Source organism: Podarcis vaucheri (genome assembly GCF_965113315.1).
Source record: "Podarcis vaucheri genome assembly, chromosome: 10".
Classification (NCBI taxonomy): domain Eukaryota; kingdom Metazoa; phylum Chordata; class Lepidosauria; order Squamata; family Lacertidae; genus Podarcis; species Podarcis vaucheri.
The window spans coordinates 3118616-3141033 of NC_138748.1; the positions used below are offsets into that span (position 1 = coordinate 3118616).

The 22418-nt window shown below is 44.6% G+C and overlaps 2 protein-coding genes across 4 annotated transcripts in view; both read left to right on the forward strand.

Annotated features, from left to right (window-relative positions):
* Positions 1-544: 544 nt before the first annotated feature.
* Positions 545-16235, forward strand: OPTN (optineurin). Of its 3 annotated transcripts, none has more exons than XM_082240130.1 (14): positions 545-685; positions 1393-1569; positions 2709-2911; positions 3869-4033; positions 4301-4377; positions 4527-4661; positions 6150-6231; positions 6947-7062; positions 7193-7345; positions 7949-8042; positions 11298-11456; positions 12697-12827; positions 13041-13090; positions 15026-16235. In XM_082240130.1, exons 2-14 carry the CDS (start codon positions 1404-1406, stop codon positions 15148-15150), a joined length of 1656 nt encoding a protein of 551 aa, XP_082096256.1. In that variant the 5' UTR covers positions 545-685; positions 1393-1403; the 3' UTR covers positions 15151-16235. The 3 variants fall into 3 exon arrangements, with proteins under 3 accessions (XP_082096256.1, XP_082096254.1, XP_082096255.1); XM_082240128.1 differs by having other exon boundaries at positions 547-685; positions 13041-13114; XM_082240129.1 differs by having other exon boundaries at positions 612-685; positions 1402-1569; positions 13041-13114.
* A 457-nt stretch (positions 16236-16692) lies between these two features.
* MCM10 (minichromosome maintenance 10 replication initiation factor) overlaps positions 16693-22418 on the forward strand; it is a 32923-nt gene continuing 27197 nt past the window's right edge. The window contains exons 1-4 of the mRNA XM_082240113.1: positions 16693-16767; positions 17649-17695; positions 18456-18773; positions 19470-19574. Coding sequence (XP_082096239.1) covers positions 17689-17695; positions 18456-18773; positions 19470-19574 — 430 coding nt within the window. The 5' untranslated portion in view covers positions 16693-16767; positions 17649-17688. The remainder of the gene's footprint in view (positions 16768-17648; positions 17696-18455; positions 18774-19469; positions 19575-22418) is intronic.

A 22418-nucleotide genomic window follows, 5' to 3' on the forward strand; every position in this document is an offset into this window, starting at 1 on the left:
ATTATACGCACTTATACCCCACCTTCCTTCCAAGGCCCTCAAGGTGCCAGCCCTGCTCCCCAGGAGGCCAGAATCCTCCTCCCTCGGACTTGGCTGCTCCAGCCACTCGGGGCGGATGCCAACATATAGAAAGACATAATAGAGCATTAAGCATTTGGAAAAAGCCTTCCCTAGCTCCTTGGCTCGGGGCTCGCCTAACTTCCCCGGATTCTTGGGGGGAACCAGACGGGCTTTAAACAGCCCGACTCCCCCTTAGTCGAGTCAGGAATGGTGAGGGCAGTGGCGTAGCGTGGGTTGTCAGCACCCGGGGCAAGGCAAGTAATTTGCGCCCCCTAACCCCCAGATGTTGCGCCCGGTGCGCCCGGCCCCCCTGCACCCCCCACGCTACGCCACTGGGTGAGGGGGCGCCCAGGGGCCGCGCTTGGCAGGCAAAATGCGGCCAGTTACGGGCGAAGGGAGATGGCGGCGCGGGGCCTGGAAACGGAGCCGCCCTGGCGGGCGCGGAGGAGAAAGGCCCGCCCGGCGCCGGAGCGAGGAGCCGCCGCTTCCGTCAGCTGACCGGCCCGAGGGGCAAGGCCGGCCTCCCTCCCGCCGCCTCTTCCGCGTCGCCGCCCGAAGAGGAGGAGGAGGAGGAGCGCCGCCGGCTGCGGAACTGGGGCCCGAGGAGCTGCGGGGCCGCGGCCTGGTGAGGGGGCCCCGGGGCGGAGCCTGCCGCGGCGAGGGGAGAGGCGCCGGAGCCCCGGCCAGGGCGGGTCCAGGGGGAGGCGGGGGCGGGAGATGCGGGGGAACTTCAGGGGGAGAAACGGGCTAGGGAGGAAACCCCCGGCAGAGCCCGACGGGGGGGGGTCTGGCGCCCCTCCTGCAGCCCCGCTGGCGCCGAGCTCTGCTTCCCTCGGAGCGCACCCGCGAGGTCGAGAGGGGGTCTGGTCGCCAGGCTTGCGCCCCAGGGAGATCACGCTGGTGCTGCTAGCAGTGGTTCGCCGTCACCCCCGGAGGCACACTCCATTGCCGGCTGCGCCTCTCCGGTGGCTGTGTGTACAACGTTCATGAGAAATCTTCCCTGCAGTTGCAAAGCCTGCGCCCAGCGGGGCTCCCAGCTCAGTCAAACAAACACCCAGGATGCAGCCCTTTCTCACTAACACCCAGTCCCTGCCTGGGTGGGGCCTGGGCAGGCGGTGTGATCCTGCTCTGCCCCCTCCCCTTGCCACACCTGCCCAGAAACTTCTGAACATCGTTCTGACCAATGTCTACAGAAGGGCTGATGAGAACTATGAGTACTAATTAGTACAATTCATCTAAATTTCATGGCCCAAATAACTTCTCGTGTATATAAACCACAGCCCAATGGAAGGTGCATTATTATAATTATCTATTTTTTCTTTCTCTGCAAAGTAACTGTAGCAATGTCCAAGAAGCCATTAAACTGTCTTGCTGAGAATGGGCGGTGTAGCAAGACGGAGGTGGAGAATGGGCATCCAAATGTGCCGCCTCCCCCGCTCAGCACGTCCACAGTTGAGGAGATGGTCCAGCAGATGAAAGAGCTCATTACCGAGAACAATGAGCTGAAAGGTGAACAACTGACATTGCATGCACTTCCACATGGCTTCACGGAGATGGCCTTGAAGTAAACTTGTTTGGCCTTGAATGCTTGGCTTGCTTGAGCCAATTGCCCTCTGAGTGCTGAGTGCTGAGTGCTCAGCTTGGGGCAGGAGGCACGTGAGGCAGCTACTTCAGTGAAGCTAAGCAGATCTGGGTCTAGTCAGTGGAGACTGCCTGCTTCTATGGTGGTATCACTGGAGAGGTGCATGGTCTGAATGTTAATATATGTGGGACTTAAGGTGGCCTGAACAACGTGCTTTTTCCCCACCTCACAAACAGCCCATCTTTATAAATGACTTGGATGGTGGTATGGAGGGGGCGCTCATCAAATTTGCAGATGACACCAAACTGGGAGGGGTAGCCAGTGCTGCAGAAGACAGAATCGGGGTTGGAGAACTGGGCCAAAACTAACAATATGTATTTCAGTAGGGTCAGGTGTAAGGTTCTACACTTAGGCAGGAAGATGGGGGACACTTGACTTGCTGGTTGTACATGTGAAAAGGATCTAGGGGTCTTAGCTTATGAGTCTGTGTTCCCTTAGTTCTTGATGCTAAGACCGTCAGCTGCAGTTACTCACTAGCAAAGCATTGTGTGAGTGCTCAGAGGCCCTCTCTTTCCCAATTCCAGTTGTCCTCCCCACCTGCTGAGTTCTACAAAGCCATCACTGACAGGCAGTGCCACCCCCTGGACAGGTTGTAAATAAGAAAGCAGGCAGATGGGGCTGGCCAAAGGCAGTCTGAGGTTGGCAGAGCAGTGCCCCTTTCGCCCTAGTGGGCCAGGCAGCACTGCAAAAAGTGCAGTTTCATCCATGAAACCTTCCAGGGCCGGCCCACCCATTAGGTGTGGTGAGGCAACCACATCAGGTGGCAGGATCCACAGGGGCATCAGATCCCGACGTAGAGCTTCATTCCCCACTTGTTCACCCCCTCCTGCTTCCCTGGTGGGGAGAGGGGGAGCCCCTTTGTGTTTTGCCTCAGGTGGCAAAGTGTCTCGGGCGAGCCCTGCCCTCTTCAGTGTATTTTTCCTATATCCAGGTTCCGGTTTGGGGAGGGAGAGTAGCTGGAGTATATTGATACATGCTAATGCACTGTTTTGGCATGTCCCAACAGAAGCCATGAGGCAGCGTAATCAAGCTATGAAGGATCGCTTTGAGGAGCTTTCCACATGGAGAGAGAAGCTGAAAGAAGAGCGGGAGTTCTATGAAACTAAATTCAAGGAAGCCAGGCAGTGCTTGGCAACCAAATGTGTAGAGAATGAAGCCCTGAAAGAGCAACTCCAGACTCTGGAAGAGAGAGAGGAAGGGTCCACAAAGGTAAATAAAACTATGAGCATGTGTGCATGCATGGGGCACAGCTATAAAAACTGGCACAGCTAGAGAAATTTTTTTTTAATGCCGGACAAACAACAACAACAGCAGAGACACTGTGAATAGTTAACTGTCCAAGGCTGCAGTCGTAAGTGCAGTTCATATTCTTTATTACATTGATTTGTCACTAACTACATAAAATGCTTTGAAATGACTTGCAGTTTTGGTTTGTGTGTGTGTGTAGACACACACACATATATATACAGTTGTACCTTGGTTCTTGAACGTAATCCGTTCTGGAAGTCTGTTTGACTTCTGAAACATTCAGAAGCCAAGGCGCAGCTTCCAATTGGCTGCAGGAGCTTCCTGTACTCAACTGGAAGCTGCGTCGGACGTTCAGCTTCTGAAAAAAAGTCGTAAACTGGAACACTTACTTCCAGGTTTTCAGTGTTCAGGAGCCAAAACGTACGAGCACAAAGGCATTTGAGAACCAAGGTGCAACTGTATATGCCAAAAGTTTAAAACAGATCAAAGGAATAAAACAATAAGATTTACAATCTGCAATATTATAAAAGGGGAAGATAAACACATAGGCACTAGATGGCTGGAATAGAAATTTTAATACAAATAAATAAGGCGGCAGGGGCAGAGAGCTTGGGCTTATATGAACTCAATGTCCAGTTATTCTTGTTATTATTATTTATTGCATTTATATACTGCCCTATACCCAGTGGTCTCAGGGCAGCTCACAGAACAAAATCAAAATATAAAACCACAATATATATAATGAAAAGAAAAACAACAATATATATAATCAAAAGAAAAACAACAACCCAATAACAACCCCCCCAAAAAAAGAATCACATTTTAAAAGGGCCTAGTTAATATGTGGCACGTCCTTCGCACTCTCCTTCTGTATCTCCTGGCTTCTCTGACCCTCTCCGTCTCAACTGCTTCTCCCAGGGATGCACGGTTTCCAAGAAGGAGATGGCCCAGGAGCTGGAGCAGCTGAGGATGCAAGTGGTGAAGCTGCAGGCTGAGAAGGCCGATCTGGTTGCCATCATTTCAGAGCTGCAGCTTAAACTCAACACTGGAACTGATGACTCATTTGTGGAGATCAGGATGCACGTAAGCGAGAGCTGTCCCTTCTCCCAGAGAAAAAAATGCATGGCAGGTGCTGTCGGTTGGTCTGGAAGCAGTTGTGCAGTTGGGTAATCTCTGGGCTTCATAGTCTTATGGTGTGCCCCCCCCCCCGACCTCTGGTGGTAATGTTCATTATTTCAAAATGTGGGAAGTCAGCCCACTGATGTTGGAGGGAGATTAATGCAATGCATCACATAACTGCAACATGTCAGATTCAGAGTTGTCATGTTCTCCCCTTCCAATTTTCCACAGGAAGGAGAATTAAACGGAGGTGTGAAAGAAATTCAGGACCTTCGTGGCAAAACGACGAGGGATGCAGCTGCCTATGTGTAAGTAGAATTCCTGGGCTGCTCCTAATGGTAGTTTTTGATTTGTGCTACCCTTCCTAGTCTTCTGTTAGAGAAAGGGGTTTAAAAGAAGAAGAGTGAAGTGCGGCACTCCAGCTACTGCTCTGCTCTCTTCTATTTTGTCAAAACAGGAGCAGATCTCTGGATGAAGCAAAAAAAAAGTTGGAAACCGAAGAGTTGACTGTCAGCCAGCTTCTTCATTCCCTCAGGAGCGAGACCCAGAAGAGAGAAGCCTTGGAAAAGGAGCTCCAGGAGCAGAAGGAAAGGTGGCAACCATCTATAGTTTATAATTATTGGGTTGAATCCAACATTAGTCATACTCAGAGGAGACCTACTGAGGTTAATGGACCTCAGGTGGTCTTGTCCATTATTTTCAATGGGTCTAAGCACTGTTAACGTTGAATACAATCCATTTTCAGTGTTTTGATGTATAGATATGATCTCAAACAAGGCTGTTAAGTCCTGAACTTAAAATCGTATTTCTGAGTGTTTCCCCTAAGCATTTCACACATGTTGACCCTGTCATCTGTTCAGCTACACTGTAAGGCAATTAATGCTGTTTTTGTAAGCCCCTAATAACCTAAGTTGCATCTAAAGTGTTAAGAGATTTTAATATTTATATTTATGGCATTTATATCCTGCCTTTTTCTCCAAGGAGCTCAAGGTGGGGTGGACATGGTTCTCCCCCTCCTCATTTAATCTCCACAACAACCCTGAGGAGGAGGCTAGGCTGAGACGCAGTGGCTGGCCCAAGGTCACCCAGCGAGTTTCATGAAGGCTGAGTGGGGATTTAACCCTGGTCTCCCAAGTCCTACTCCAAAACTCTAACCATTATACTACTTTAAAAGGTAAAGGACCCCTGACAGTTAAGTCCAGTCGCGAACGACTCTGGGGTTGCGGCGCTCATCTCACTTTACTGGCCAAGGGAGCCAACGTTTGTCCGCAGACAGTTTTTCTGGGTCATGTGGCCAGCAGGACTAAGCCGCTTCTGGCGAAACCAGAGCGGTACACGGAAATGCTGTTTACCTTCCCGCCAGAGCGGTACCTATTTATCTACTTGCACTTTGTGCTTTTGAACATCTAGGTTGGCTGGAGCAGGGACTGAGCAACAGGAGCTCACCCCGTCGCGGGGATTCGAACCGCCGATCTTCTGATCAGCAAGCCCAAGAGGCTCAGTGGTTTGGACCACAGCGCCACCCGCGTCCCCCATTATACTACTTACAATCTTTTTATATATATATAAAACCTTTCAAATGTTTTAGTAGCATGAAAAAACAATTACAGTCATACCTCAGGTTAAATGTGCTTCAGGTTGAGTGTTTTCAGGTTACGCTCCGCGGCAACCCGGAAGTAACAGAGCGCGTTACTTCTGGGTTCCACCACTTGCGCATGCGCAGACGCTTAAAATGACGCTTCAGGATGCGAACAGGGCTCCGGGACGGATCCCATTCGCATCCAGAGGTACCACTGTATTGCTCTTAGTTCACTGGCAACTGTTTGTTCTACTCTGCAAGAGAGAATGCCCTGCAGCTGGAGTGGTTTTGACACATTCCCCCAAATGCAGCAATCTTGTATTCTTGTGTTGACAGTGAACAGATTCCACAATGAATCCCACTTGCTTTAAGAGTGGAGAAGGGCTTCTGGAAAATAGCATTGACTGTCGCATGTTCTCATGACCTTTCCCATCAAATCTATAGCAATATGACTTACATACTAATATGTTTAAATTGGGATTGGCTTCTTGTGTTTCACAGACTTCTGTTAGAAAATAAAACTGCAGAGAAAGGCACTCAGATGGAACCTGCGGAGGAGGAAGTAAAAGAGAGAGCAGAAAGCGTAAGTGTGGCTCATCTATTGATGTCCCATGCCAGACATGCTTGTTTCTGGGTAGCTTTTGGGTAGACCTGTCCTTCCTACGGATGGGCTCTAGAATGCTCGTTACCCAATGGGCAGAGTGAACTTTCGAAAGTTTCTCATGCCTTCATTTGCAGGCAGCTGCCCACTGATGCAAATGCTGATCTGGACCATTGGGTCTCAGAATATCTCACACATTCTGGGTGATGCTGTAAACTTGCCTCTGGGAAACTTGACAGGCAGAGTTCCACAGCCTCATTGAACTGGAGGTGACACCACCTATATTTCACCAATGGTTTGGCCTTACCCATGTAGACACCAAATGAGGGAGGTCAGGGGAGTCGGTGTGGATGCCTTGCAGCTCAGGGTCTGTGTGGCCTCCCCAAAGAGATCCATCTTCCCTCAAGCTAGGAACAATTGTTTGCTTGGTAGAAACAGTTGATTGGTTTTGCAGAAGCTGCTTGCCCCATTCTAGAAATGGCTCTTGTGCCTGTCTTGCCTCTGCTGCAGACAAGAGGCTCTTTCTTATGTGTATGTTCAGAATATTTAAACTCAAATCTGCTACTAGTGACATGCTTTTCTGACTAATTATGCAAAAAACTAGAAGCATAATAGCAGGGCTGTATTGTTAATTCAGTCTGCAGTAAGTGTATGGACTCAACCTGTGTTTTTAGGTGGTTTTGCGTGTTTCTTGCAGGTGGGTGATGAAGTAGAGACTCTAAACCTACAAGTGTCTGCCCTGTTCAAAGAACTTCAGGAGACACATGCTAAATTAAAAGATGCTGAGATAATCCAGAAGAAGCTGCAAGAGAAGTAAGAGTGCTGTTGAATTACATATTTTCTTGAGTCAGAGCATCCCTCAAGGGGTGCAACCAGTTTCTGGCAGAGCATTTCTCTCCCTCCATTCACTCCTTGCTGAAGTTCCCCACGATCTCCTTCCCAGGTGCCAGGCTTTTGAGAGACAGCAACATGGTGAAAGTGCTGGAGACCTGGATGAGAAGCAGCAGCTGCTGTACACCATTAAGAAGTTGGAGCTTCAAGTGGAGAGCATGCAGTCAGAAATCAAGCTGGAGGAAGCCAGAGCAAACGAAGAGCAGTGAGTATGGGCTCAGGAGCGGGGGCTGAGAAAGTGAGGCTCAAAATGTGGCTGCAATGCACGCCTTCTATTTCCGCCTCCATGATTGTCACTGCTGATCAGCTAAACTGAGCTTGCAAAGAAGAATCTGGCAAAAAAAAATCCTTCTCTTTAGGGAAACCTGTGGTGCTGATTAGGTTTCCAACTGAAATTGCCCTACCTTGGTTATTCATTGTGTGAAGAAAAGGTATAGGGCCTCTTCTTGCATTGCATTTTACAAGTATACATTCAGTCTCTACCCTCTCCCCCAATATATGTAGAGAAAATGTGAATATGATAAAATGATACACTTGTCAGAGGATTTGCTGTAGATCCCTGTCCTGGTGTACATTCTGTGGCAAGCCCTGGTTTGTTGAAGTGCAGTATGTGAAAGGGTCCTAAGGCTGCCACACAGTCTACATGTATTTTGTTGTTGAAATTTAATACACCAAGAAATTATCTCTGTTTTATTGAGGAACTGTTAAATCATTGAAGGACACAAGTGAACAAAGCAGAAAGTCATCAAATAAGCCTTTCTTCCTAAAATTGCTTATTTTCATATCTGTCTTACTTGTCTTCCAACAGACAGAAATTTAACACATTGCAGGATGCTTATAGCAAGCTTGTATCTGAACTGACCAAAGCAAAGCAGACAATTGAAGAACTAAAAGACAAAGAGGTAAGCCTTGCTCTAAAGAATAGTCCCAGTGCTATGTAAGGAAGTGGAATGAACAGCATTTCCACCCCCTTTGTGAAAGTTCCTTCGGGGTTCAATAGGGTCAGAACACGCAGGAGGTGCCCATATCTCCCAGTTGCTCTGCTTGGTTCCAGCTGTGTTGTGCAAAGTGCTTTCTTCCATTTGTATTCTTAATAATAACATGCAACAGCAAAAATGACTAAAAATAGCAACATTAGACAGTACTGAGGTTTAGCACAGCGTTAATAAAGACTTCCCTGATTTAAGTAGTGTAGAAGAGAAAAAAGAAAGAAGACTAAAGAAGAAGTGCAATTGATAAAAGATAACTGTGGGAGAGGTAGGTTATGACATGTGCATTTATGCTTTAGAGCATTTATTGGTATGGGAGCAGAAAATGGGGATGACGGCACTTAGGATGATGGCATCCTAAGGAGAGATCATGGTCTCCTTCACCTGCAACAGTGGTGGAGCCATACTTTTCCATTCTACCGACCCATCTCACTCCTAAACGTGGATTACAAAATATTTGCGGATGTTTTAGCTAATAGATTTAAAAAAGTACTAAATGAAGTAATTCATAAGGACCAAGCAGGCTTTCTCCCAGGTAGACATTTGTTTGACAACACCAGGAACATTATCGATATTCTGGAACTTTTACAAACAAATATTAACACCAAAGCAGTGCTAATTTTTATTGATGCGGAGAAGGCCTTTGACAACATTTCTTGGAAATTTATGAAGAAAAATTTGGAAGGGATGGGAGTGGGAAGGGGGTTTGAGAATGGAATAGAGGCAATCTATTCAGAACAAAAAGCTAAGTTGATAGTGAACAATGTGGTGACAGAAGAACTTCATATTGAAAAAGGAACACGCCAGGGGTGCCCCCTATCCCCTCTGTTGTTTATTTCGGTCCTGGAGGTTTTGCTGAATATGATAAGGGAGGATCGGCAGGTACAAGGAATACGGGTCGGAGCGAAACAATATAAATTGAAAGCATTTGCAGACGACTTGGTTTTAACATTACAGGAGCCAGAACCTAGTACAAAAAGAGTTTTGGAATTGATTCAGAAATTTGGTCGGGTGGCGGGTTTTAAGTTGAACAAACAAAAAACTAAGGTGTTAGGGAAAAATTTGACGGTTATTGAAACAGAGGGGTTTCAGAAGGAAACAGAACTAAACATTGTTAAAAAAGTGAAATACCTGGGGGTCAATCTGTCTTCTAAGAATTTGAATCTATTTAAAGATAATTATGAAAAATGCTGGTCAGAGGTTAAAAAAGATTTTGAAATTTGGTCAAGATTGAAATTATCCTTGTTAGGCCGAATTGCAGTTATAAAAATGAACGTTTTGCCAAAAATGTTGTTTCTGTTTCAAGCCTTGCAGGTCGTGGACAGAGTGGAATGTTTTGGAAAGTGGCAGAGGGATATCTCTAGGTTTGTCTGGCAGGGCAAAAAGCCCCGAATAAAGTTTAAAATACTAACTGATGCAAAGGAGAGAGGGGGGTTTGCCCTGCCGGACTTAAGGTTATATTATGAAGCTGCGGCCTTCTGCTGGATGAAAGATTGGATCTTATTGGAAAACACTGATGTCCTAGATCTGGAAGGCTTTAACAATTCGTTAGGTTGGCATGCGTATTTGTGGTATGACAAGGGGAAAACATATGGAATGTTCAAAAACCATATTGTCAGGAAAGCAATATATATGGTCTGGAAAAAATACAAAGACTTATTGGAAAGTAAAACTCCGAGGTGGATCTCACCAATAGAGGCCAAAGCTCGGAAAACAGCCAATATGGAGGCACATTGGCCGAAATATTGGGAAATAATAGAAAACATTGGAGGTAATTGGAGGTTGCAGAGCTTTGAAAAACTAAAGGATAAGGTGCAAAATTGGCTACACTATGCCCAAATTAATGAGGTTTTTAAGCTAGATAAAAAAATAGGATTCCAGGTGGAAAAATCGAAACTTGAGACAGAGTTGCTAGAACCAAAGACCAAGGTATTATCGAGAATGTACAACTTGCTGCTTAAATGGAACACTCAGGATGAGACAGTTAAGTCAGCCATGATAAAATGGGCTCAAGACATTGGTTACAATATTATGTCTGAAGACTGGGAAAGGTTATGGACCACCGGTATGAAATTTACGGCATGTAATGCCTTGAAAGAAAACATTATGAAAATGGTATACCGGTGGTACATGACCCCAGTCAAGCTTGCTAAGATATACCATTTGTCTGACAATAAATGTTGGAAATGTAAGGAGGCTGAAGGGACATTCTTTCACCTCTGGTGGACTTGTCCAAGATTGAAGGCCTTCTGGGAAATGATTTATAACGAGTTAAAAAAGGTGTTCATGTACACCTTCCCCAAGAAACCAGAGGCCTTCCTTCTGGGCATTGTCGGCCAGAAGGTGTTAAAAAAGGATAGAACTTTTTTTATGTATGCTACAACAGCAGCAAGAATTCTTATCGCTAAGCATTGGAAGACCCAAGATTTGCCCACACTGGAGGACTGGCAGACGCAACTGATGAACTACATGGAACTGGCCGAGATGACTGCAAGGATCCGAGACTTGGGAGAAGAGGCAATGGAGGAGGACTGGAAAAAATTTAAAGACTATTTGCAGAAATATTATAAGTTGTATGAAACATAAGACGTCGTATGATCTGGAACGTTAGCCCCAGCAATGAAATTTAATTATTTATGAAACTGATAACACTCATGAAAGAATCAAAGTTTAAACGGGTAAAAAGGATATTATGCTATATTTTTAGAGTAATTGGAGAATAAGAGATTTAAACTTAAATTGCAACTGAAAATATAAAGAAACACACGAAATAAGGGTATAATTTGCTGACAATTTTATTATCAAGAATGCATTCATGTGGGAGATGTGGGGAAGTCCAATGGAAATTTGAAATAAGTTGTCGAAATGGTTGAGATTTTCTGTTCTCTTTTCCTTTTTTTCTTTTGTTCTGTCTTTCTTTTTGTTTTCTCTATAATTTCGAAAAAATGTAATAAAAATTATTATAAAAAAAAGGAGTAGTAGAACTGGATGCAGAGCCCCACAGAACCAAGCTGTGACCACAGTGTTTCCCCCTCCTGATTTTTGCATTGGGAGCAGCTGCTTGCACTGCGATGCAGCTCATTCACGGGTTTAGACTGCCAGGCCACCAGAAGCCATAAGATGTTTCTGATTGCACTGTGTTCCCCGCCCTGATTAAACCTGCTGCAGGCTGAAAGGCTCAATAAGGCTACAGCTGAGGAACTCATTCACAGACTGAATATGGCAGAGGAAGCCCTAGCTGCCAAACAGTTCCAGATAGATGAAATGAAGCAGACCATTGCCAGGCAGGAGGAAGAACTGGAAACCGTGGCTATCCTCCGAGCTCAGGTATGGTAAGGACACCTGTCATGTGGTGGGTGGGTGAAATCCTGCTCCACTCTTAAGCAGAGAGAATGAAATCAATTGACTTAAAATACTTGAGCCCATTCATTTGAGCGGGTCTACTCTTAAGTATGACTAACATTGAAGATAATCCATTTATTTTGTAAGCTGCCCAGAGTGGCTGGGGAAACCTAGCCAGATGGGCAGGGTATAAATAATAAAATTATTATTATTTATTTATTCCCTTTAAAAAGTTTTATTTATTATAACAGGCAAACAAGGATTGATCTTAGAAACTTTAGATATATAGATAAGCTTAAATAAATAAATGCTAATATAAACTCATATGCATGTGTGTATGTGTGCCACTTAACAAAATAATTGAGTACATAAGGATGGACACCCTTGGCGTATATCACTTTGTAAATTAAATTGGGAGGAGAGTGAGCCATTTACATAGACTGTTGTTTGAGGGTTTGTACTACATTAAAGTAATCCAGTTTTTAAACTGTGATCCCATATTATACTTATCAAGGCAATTATTCAAGAGTATTATATAAGAAATACCATTTTACATGGTCAAAAGCTTTTTACAGGTTGGGGAAAATAACTGCTTATTGTTCTTGGTTTGACTGTAATATTTTTATGCAGTTAATTAGGCATTTTATGTTGATTGCAATTTTCTGCTTTTTAATAAATCCAACTGATTAGTGCTAAGATTATTCAGTCTTTTGGCTATGATTGTAATCCAAATTCTGAAGTCTTGATTGTGTAAAGAAATGAGTTGTTGTTGTTGTTAATTTTCATTTCTATACTGCTTTATTTTTTAAGAAAAAAATCTCAAACCAGTTTACAACCTAGATTAAAGGATCAAATAAAACAATACTGAAGACAGACAAGTATACATTCAAGGCTACATAATTAACAAGAAACTAAAATATTATCTTAAAAGATTTCAAGAGAAAACATTACTAGAGGAAGTCGAATATAAAATGCACACTTAAAACAGCACAACTAGCAAGAGAATAAAATATTATCATAAGCATAGATCACACCTGCAGCTGTTGCTGCCAATGGTGGTTCATGGCGGATGATGGCTGAGGAAGCTCAGTGAGGCAGAATCCTTTAGCTAGTACAGCCACCCTTGATTTGGAACAGGATTAGGGCAGCATATTAACTCAGATTGACTCATTTATCTCTTTTTAAAGCACATTGTGATCTTTATTCCTGTTTGTTCCCTGATTAGATGGAGCTCTATTGTTCTGACTTCCACGCTGAACGAGCAGCACGGGAGAAGATCCACGAGGAAAAGGAGCAATTGGCTGCCCAGCTAGCATACTTGCTGACAGAGAAGCAAGACCATGAAGATCTCGGAAGGTGAGAAATGGATCAGAGGAAATGTTTAGCTACGGAAACGTTTTCAATATTTTGTGAGAGGAGAGAACAGTGGGACTATTTTTTAAAAAATAAGTTTATTGGGCTGCATCTTTTCTCTCCATTTTCAGTTCTTCACTGCCATGCTGATTTGGGGGGGGGGAGTCATAGAAAATGAGGGTATGCCATTAGCAATCTCTTTTTTTCTCTCTCTAGGAATATGCTGGCAGAAATGCAAACTCGGCACAGACTCCCATCAGATCAAGGCCAGTCTCACTTTTCTCAAGGAGGTAAAATTAAAAGGGCAGCCTGAGAAACTTGCCACACCACAGCTCTTGGTTCACACAGCCAACTCAGGGTGGCATCCAAATAACTTTTACTCCAAGTTGTTGTTGTTTAGTCGTGTCCGACTCTTCGTGACCCCATGGACCAGAGCACACCAGGCACTCCTGTCTTCCACTGTCTCCCACAGTTTGGTCAAACTTACATTAGTAGCTTCAAGAACACTGTCCAACCATCCGGTCCTCTGTCATCCCCTTCCCCTTGTGCCCTCAATCTTTCCCAACATCAGGGTCTTTTCCAGGGATTACTCCAAGTAGTAGACCCATTGAAATAAAGGACTGTGACCAGACCATTTCATTACCGAGGAGGCAGGTTTAGTTGTTATTTGAGGACTATCCCTACCTCTGGGTCTGGTCTTGACCGGATGGATACTGGAATCAGCAAGGGAGACCCACATGACCTGAAGGTGCTGCTGTGCAATGCCAGGTCAAGGATTCACAAGACCACTGCCATCCATGACTTGATCATGGATGGAGGATTTGACCTGGCATGTGTAACAGAGACTTGGTTGGATGAAGCAGATGGGCCTGTCCTTGCCGCTGCTTGTCCACCAGGTTTCTCTTACGCACAGCAACCCAGGTCACGTGGGCGGGGAGGGGGGGTTGCAGTGATTTTTAGGAAGTCATTAGTTTGCACCAGGCGTCCTATTGGGAAGACCCAGTTCTCTGAGTGCATGTTCTGGAAGTTGGGCAATAGGGGCAGGACAGGATTCCTTTTGGTGTACCAGCCTCCCCGCTGCACCAAGGATTCCCTGCCCAAGCTGCTTCAGGTCGTGGCGGATGTTCTCCCGGAGACATCTAGTTTGGTTGTCCTAGGAGATTTTAACATCCATGCCAACACAACCTTACAAGGGGCCGCTCGGGACTTCGTGGAAAGCATGACCTCCATGGGGCTGTCCCTGAATAAGTCTGGCCCAACCCATAGCCGCGGACATGCCTTGGACCTGGCGTTCACCTTTATGGATGTTGGAGATCTGACACTAAGTAAAAGTGAAACTAAAGAAGTGCCATGGTCAGATCACTTCCTGGTACAACTGGACTTCTCCGCGGCCCTTCCCCTCTGCAGTGAGGTGGGACCAATTCAGATGGTCTGCCCCCGCCACTTAATGGATCCAAATGGTTTCCAGAGAGTGGTAGGAGATGCTTTATCCCATGTTGATGGCCTTTCAGCTGATTCCCTGGTGGCCCGCTGGAATGCGGAGTTAACCAGGGCTATCGACTGTCTGGCTCCGAAACACCCTCTCCGATTGCATGGAGCCCGGACAGCCCCGTGGTTTTCTTCGGAGCTGAGGGCAATGAAACAATCGTTAAGACGGCTAGGGCGCCGGTGGGGGAAAACTCATTCTGAATCAGACCGGACACGGGGTAGAGCTCAACGTCAATGGCCCACATTAGATGGCCCACATCTTCTCCATTCAACTCAATTTTGTTGGTTGCTTTATTGTCATGGGGGGGGGGGAATCATGAGGAGTCATGCCATAGGTCACTGTTATTGTGGTAGTTTTTTTGGGCGGGGGAGATATGATGTAAAATCATGCAAGTTCAAGAGGATCCATTTCAATTCTGTTGGATCTGACTTTTACTGAGACCCAGTGGGAAAAAGCAAAGTGTGTGTGTGTGTGTGTGTGTGTGTGTGTGTGTGTGTTCTCTCATTCTTTCTGTGGAAGTGACTTGTGGGAGAGAGGAGAAAAGTTACCTGAGGGGTTGGTGCCCACAGCTGTCTCTCAAAATTCCCTATGTGCCCACGAGTGCAAAAAGATGAGCAACACTGACTTTTCAACAAGAGGACCTGACCATCTTGATGTTTGTTAATATTACATCTCTTCCTTTCATTCTCAAAAATGAAATTTGTCTCTGCAGGAACAGAAGATCGGGTTTGGCAGCAGCAACAAAGGAGTGTCCAAATACATTCTTGTCCGAAGTGTGGAATGATTCTTCCTGATATGGACACACTTCAGATTCATGTCATGGACTGTATCATCTAAGCACTGGCCTCAACAATTCTCAAAGATGAGAAATGCACTTTTTAAACAGAATATGTCCTTAGCAAAGAGCCTGATTTTTTAAATTTAATAGTCTTTTTTCTATTTATTTCAGCAGGAATTTTTAGGTTTTCATTTTATGTCTTGTGGGGGAAATGGTTTCCCCCTTTAAAAAGCCAATTAGCCTCTTTTTTTCTAAGCTGGCTAAAGCTGAGGATGCCAGCACCGTAATGATTATTTGAACTAAAATATTTATAAGAGGTAGAATATAAACTCCTTTGGGTAGTTTTATTGTTTGAGAATCAAAAGGATGTGCATTTATGTATGTGCGTGAACATGTGTGTGTGCCCATTTTAGCAGTCTTCTGGGCATCTGTCAGTGCAGCTGAGCCTATGCAGCTGTTTGTCTGCCTGCATGAGCTCAGGTGCTTCATGAGAGTCCATGTTCTCTGCCTATACATATCTGTGCTTATATACATACAGAATGTGGATGAAAGTGATGGGTTTTTCTTCTCACAGTTGGGAAGAAAGATGCGTCTAGAGAACTTGGTTCTTGAGTTCAGAGGCTATGAAAGCCCCATTTATAAAACTCATGCTTGCTACATGCTCAAATGTGGCTGTTCTTGGTCTGCCCCTAGGCAGCACATGCCCAGCACTTTTCAAGAGGATAAAGGTGATGGCCTGTGTAGCTTTGGAATGGAATTGAGAACTGTGTTAGGAAATATCAAGGAGGCAAAAGTGCATCTGACTTCATTTGCCGTTTCACTTAATTCTATTCGGGGGAAATTAAATTGTGGGTTTAATAATACAGTATATTTTAGTAACTGAATACTTGAAGAGGAAATCATGTAGTCCCTCCAAAGGCACCTTAAGGATACAATTGCTCTTTTAAACTATAGACTAAGATTAATTGGTCCTAAAAACATTGTCATGTTGGTATGTTGATAAACCCGGTTTAATATAAAAATAAATGTTTTTTAAAATTCACCTAACTTTGAAAAAGAGGCAATTTTATGCTTGAAGAAGAGATACTCAATTAGTTCTCATAGTTAACAGCAATCCATCAGAAATAAAATTACGTTGCAAAAACTGGTTTGTATGGGCGTTTTTCCATTACATTTGCTAGGAGGAACATTGATGCAAGAGACTCTGGAGAGTCAGAGCAGGTTTCTCGAAGCAAGTTGTTACAGCGAGTGCCACACTTTGAACATTTGGGGGGGTAGAGATGCTGATATTGCGGACCCTTGAGGAGCGCCAGACAAGAAGCGCTGCCTGCGACTAGAAATGCCCAGTGGACTCCATGGCAGGGCTGGCCTGAGAGTCTTTCCGGCGCAGGCTCAGCCCTTCTCCCGCGCTCTGTCAACATCCCGGGCTTCTCCATTCTACTCGTGGGCGCTTCCGCCACGCGGAGCACTGGTTTGGCCAATCAGGACAGTCCATCCCGAAGGAGCCCGGAAGCTTTCTCTCTCGCAACCTGCAGAGCGCCTCTTCTCATCCCGCCCCTTTCTAGCTCTAGGATTCCGCGGCCTCCCTTCCGGGCATGCGCGCCAGCGAGGGGCGGGGCCTCGGCTGGGAATTCTGGCGGGAGCGCGGCGCGAGGAAGGAGGTCGGAGCGGGGCAGGTGAGGCGGGCGGAGGCCGCGCGCGGGAAGGCCAGGGGCGCCTCGGCCCGGAAGCGCCTCGCTGGCCAGAGCGGAGCGGAGGGGGCGGGGGGCCCGTTCAGATCCCAAAGCGGCTCACCAATGGCCGCCAGACGAAGCAGCGTCGCCAATACAGGTGCCTGGACTAGGCCGCCCCCCCCCGCCCGGGTCTGGCGCTGCGAGGGCCCCGCGGCCTCCGGGTCGGGGGCAGGAATGCCTCTTGCCGCGGGTCCCGAGGCTGGGGGAGCAGGCGCCCCTGGGATCGAGCAGGGGGCTGGGCTAGATGACCCCGGGGGTCCCCTCCGGCGCTGGAATATGAAAGGCAAGGGGAAGATCCCTGTCGCCGCCGCCAAGCAGGTGCCTCCTATGGGAAGCCCAGGAGCAGGATCCCAGCACCAGAGCATCTCTCCCCTCCCGAGGTTTCCAGCAGCTGGAATTCAGAAGCATTGCTGCCCCCAGCTGGGAAGGCAGAGGACGGGGTTTTTCGTCTATTTTTGGGGATTCCAATTTAAGAAAATGGGGGGGGGAGATGTATCCGTGTATAAGACACCCCTAATTTTTGGCATTATTTTTTAGGAAAAAATCTAGCCTTATACATGGAAAAATACAGTACTTATTTATGCTTTCTGTGAATAAGTAACACTGGGGATTGGACTGTTGGGGTGTATTCTGCTGAAAAGGGTTGTTATCTTGGACCAGGCAAGGCAGCTATTGATTATATACTCTCTTCTGCTTCTCTGCTGCTTTGAATGTTAGTGATACATTAACCTTCTGCTAGCCTTTTAATTTTATGGCACTCCACAGAAATTAGCTTCATTTATTAGGCATTGCATGTTTATATTGTTGTTCTTATGTGTCTCTAGGGTACGCGAATTCTCCAGTAAAGTCTCTGTTGGAAAAAATATGGATGGTGAGTTTTGAATTTGTCTAATCTTCTAAAGCCATTCAGTTTCTTCCAGGCTTGAAAATGTTGTCACTGCTCCATATGCAAGGTAGAACAAACCAGCCAGGAAGAGAAGGTTGTTGCCAGTTGATTTGGAGGCAGTCCCATTCTGTTCTTTTCAGCCAGATAAATGGCAGTACTGTGGCACGTGGAGGGATGCTTGAAGAACTTGAACTTTGTGAATTCCTGTGCAGAATTATTTGATGTGCTCTGCTACTGAACTGCATCCCCATTTGTTTTCGGAACATCATTTCTGAGCTGGCTTGAATAGTGGAACAAGATTAAGCACTGTCTGTTTTCTAATCAGGGCTCTCATTAGATGCACACTTGCATTGTATTGGGGCTGGGGGTTGAGTCTCATCTGAGCCCTGGTAAGTTGCTCCTTTTTCATAGAAAGCTTTCATAGAATCATAGCGTTGGAAGAGACCACAAGGGCCATCGAGTCCAACCCCCTGCCAAGCAGGAAACACCATCAGAGCACTCCTGACGTATGGTTGCCAAGCCTCTGCTTAAAGACCTCCAAAGGAGGAGACTCCACCACACTCCTTGGCAGCAAATTCCACTGTCAAACAGCTCTTACTGTCAGGAAGTTCTTCCTAATGTTTAGGTGGAATCTTCTTTCTTGTAGTTTGGATCCATTGCTCCGTGTCCGCTTCTCTGGAGCAGCAGAAAACAACCTTTCTCCCTCCTCTATGTGACATCCTTTTTTTTATTTATTTTCTCCCAGGTGATGATAACTTGGACCTGCTAGCCTCCCTGTTAGAAGAGAATGAGGCAGCTGTGGGGCTGGATTGTGAGGAGAATGGTGTTAATGTGGCTACAGATGGAGAGCCGGACGAATATAATGAGCTGTTTGATGCAGAAGATGATGAATCCTATACCGAGGAAGTGGAAGCTGACGAGGGAGAGTCCAGTAGCGGCAAAGAAAATGTGTCTGAGTTGTTTGGAGATGTGGGTGACCTGTCTGAGGAAGAGGAGGAGAAACCTGTGCAGGAAACATCTCATTCTCTAGCCGAAAAGGAGAAGACCAATCAACATCTGCAAGGTAAAAATCATTATTTCATTTTGGATGGTTTAAAGTTGCTCACCTTGCAAACCTGAGGCTTTTGTCTTAACCATACCTACTAATACAAAAGATTTTCAATGCATAATCTAATTAGCCAAGTCTGCCCTCATGTGAAGGACCTCTGTTCTGTGCTCTAGGCTCCTCTGTTCTCGGAAGATTTCCTTCTGTGCCTTCTAGCTTTTCGATTTGAAAACAAGTGGGAGGATAGGGAAATAATCAAGGGCCTCAAGACTCAAACATCCCTGTGTTCTGTCATGGCACAGATTAGGAAGGATAGACCTAGGGGCCCAAGCCGTCCCCTGTGGCAGTTTATTGGCCCTCATGGCCCTTCACTTCATCAAATCTGGCCCTCTTTGAAAAAAGTTTGGACACCACTGTGTTAAGCATTTCACATTGTTCAAGGCGGCAGAAATGATGGTTTGGGATCAGAGAGAAATCCCATATGGTGCGGTGTTCAGTGGAGTCTATTATATCACAGGCGATCTCTCCTATCAAAGCCTGGCTCTTGGGGAGTGAGAGCTCGGCACTTTACAGGGAACACGGTGAACATTTGACTTTTGGTTATGCACTTTACTTTTTACCTAAGTTATTTTTATTGATGACAAATGGCTGTTTAATTAACCATGTATTTAAATAAGATACTTTTTAAATGTCCATTTATTGTTTTCAACTTAGATGAACTGAGGAAATTGCGGGAGCAGATGAGGACACTCCAGGAGCAACTGCAAAAGACAGCAATAGGGCAGCCTGCTGACATGGCCCCTAGCAAGAAAAGTTCTGGTAACTGGATTATTGGTTTTATGTAGCTGTTCAGCATCTAAACTCAAGCTTATTGCTAGGTTATTGTGGTAATCCTTAGTGATATCTCTTTGGAGCCTTTAATATCAAAACATTCTATTGGATTGTGTGGATTTTTATAAAAGCCAGCCTGAGCAAGTTGTTAAATTCACTACATTAGAGCCTTGCTGGTGCATTCCTGAGATTATCAAGATAATAACCAGACTTCCATATTACCCATGAACTTAAAGGTTGGTCCATTGATGGCCCAAAAAATCCCAATTGAAAAATATGGAAACGTATGCTTCTTGTCTCTCAAAATGTACCATCTCCATTTGGGAGTAAACATAATCTTTTTGTACGCCAGCAAATATTGCATGCTAATCCCTCCACTGCTGCTTTGGCTGCATAAGGAGTAGAACTGAGTTTGCTAGTAATATACAGGATGTTTTATTTAAGAGGCTTGTTTCTTCTCTGTTGCTCTAGCTCAGATGCCCGGGGAACGTAAGGCTGTGTCTAACTCAATCATGAGGTCTTTCAGATGTTGCTGGACGCCAGCTACCATCATCCCTGACCATTGATCATGCTGGCTGGGAGTGGAGTGATGGAAGTTGGAGTCCAGCAAACTGCTGGAAGGCCACCGGCTGCCCACCCCTGACCCTAACTTGAGTTTGCACACTCTGTTTCACCATCTGGGTCAGTTCATAATTTATTATCAAGGAAGCCATTAGGGCTGCAGTCTTTAAATGCACTTAACTAGGGAGTAACCCCATTACATATTGTAAATCTGTGGAAGAGTGCACTGTAAGTCTTTTAAATATTTTTTTTTTATATAATTTTTATTAGAGTTTCAAAAAAAGAAAATATCATATACAGAAAAAAAAAGAAAATAACGATAAAAGTAAAACCATATGTACAACAAATCATTTTCCTTTTGGACTTCCATCAACGTTGCTGACATCATTCAAAGTTAACCTTTTAATACACATTCCATCTTTTTTGTTCCTATTGCCAGTTATTCCATCCTTCCTCATAATCTCTACTAAACAATATTTATTGATATTTTACAAAGCCTCTTTAAATCCCACTAGCATTATTTTTGCCCCGTAATTATTTTCCAAATAACACACAAATTTCTCCCAGTCCTTTATAAATTTCTGATCCTTAGTATATCTGATTTTCCCTGTCAATTTATCCAATTCAGCATATTCTATCAGTTTTGTTCTCCACTCTTCCACCGTTGGAACTCCTTCCTGCTTCCACTTCTGGGCTAACACAATTCTGGCAGCTGTCACCGCGTACTGGAAAAGTCTACAGTCCTTTCTTTTGACATCCTTCCCTACGATACCTAATAAAAATGCTTCTGGTTTTTTCACGAAAGTATATTTTAGCATCTTTTTCATCTCGTTATATATCTCTTCCCAAAAGCTTTTAACTTTCTTACACTCCCACCACTGATGGAAGAAAGTCCCTTCTTTATGTCTACATTTCCAGCACTTGTTGTCCACCTTATAGATCTTTGCCAATTTGGCGGGTGACAGGTACCATCTGTAGAGCATTTTCATCATGTTTTCCCTCAGTGAAATGCAGGCCGTAAATTTAATGTTCTCTTTCCACAACCTTTCCCAATCCTCTAGTTGAATGTTATAGCCTAGGTCCCTTGCCCATTGTACCATCACCGCTTTCACTTCCTCATCCTTCATATGCCACTCCAGTAGTATTTTGTACATTTTTGACAGGATTTTATGTTCGTTATCTATTATCTCTTTTTGGTAAGTTGACTCTTTTTCTACGTAGTTTCTTTCCTTCAACTCCTTTTTAAACATTTCGTTTATCTGAAAGTAATGCAGCCAATCGTGTGTTAACTCCTTAACTTGATCATAGGGTTTTAATTTCCACTTCCCTCCTTCCTTGGTAACCATTTCTCCATAGTTTCCCCATTTCCCTCTCATATTAACTTTTTTTACAGACATCATTTCTAACGGGGATAACCAGTGCGGGATTTTTGGTTCCAATATGTTTTTGTATCTGTTCCATACCTCTATTAGAGCACCTCTAAAAATATGATTCGTAAATCCCTTATTTGCCTTCTTTTTGTCACTCCACAAATACATATGCCACCCGGCTTTGTTGTTGAACCCTTCAAGATCTAATAATTCCTTATTCTCCAGCTTTACCCATTCTTTAATCCAGCACAGACATGCTGCCTCATAATAAAGTTTCATATCTGGTAGGGTGAAGCCACCTCTTTCTTTTGTGTCTGTTAGTAATTTAAATTTAATCCTGGGCTTCTTCCCTTCCCATACATATCTTGAAATCGCCTTTTGCCACTCTTTAAATATTTTTGTGTCTTTAATTATGGGTATAGTTTGGAATAGGAATAGCAACTTAGGGAGAACCATCATTTTTGCCATCGATATTCTTCCCCAGAATGATAATTTCATTCTGGCCCAACTCTCTAAATCTCTTTTTATACCTTTCCATACTGGGATATAGTTAAGTTGATATAAATCTATGTTCCTATCGGAAAGCCATATTCCTAAGTATTTAATCTTTTTCACAACCTCAATTTCCATTCTTTGTTGTAATAATTTGATCTTATCGCCATCCATATTTTTTACTATCATTTTAGTCTTTTTCTTATTCAGCCTAAATCCTGCCATTTTTCCGAATTGTTCCATCTCATCTAATATCTCTTTTATACTTTCTATGGGTTCTTCCACCGTCAAAACCACGTCATCCGCGAAGGCCTTGATTTTGTATTCATTTACTCCTAATGTCACCCCTTTAATTTGGCTATTTTGTCTAATTGCATTTAGAAGGACTTCCAAAACTACAATGAATAGT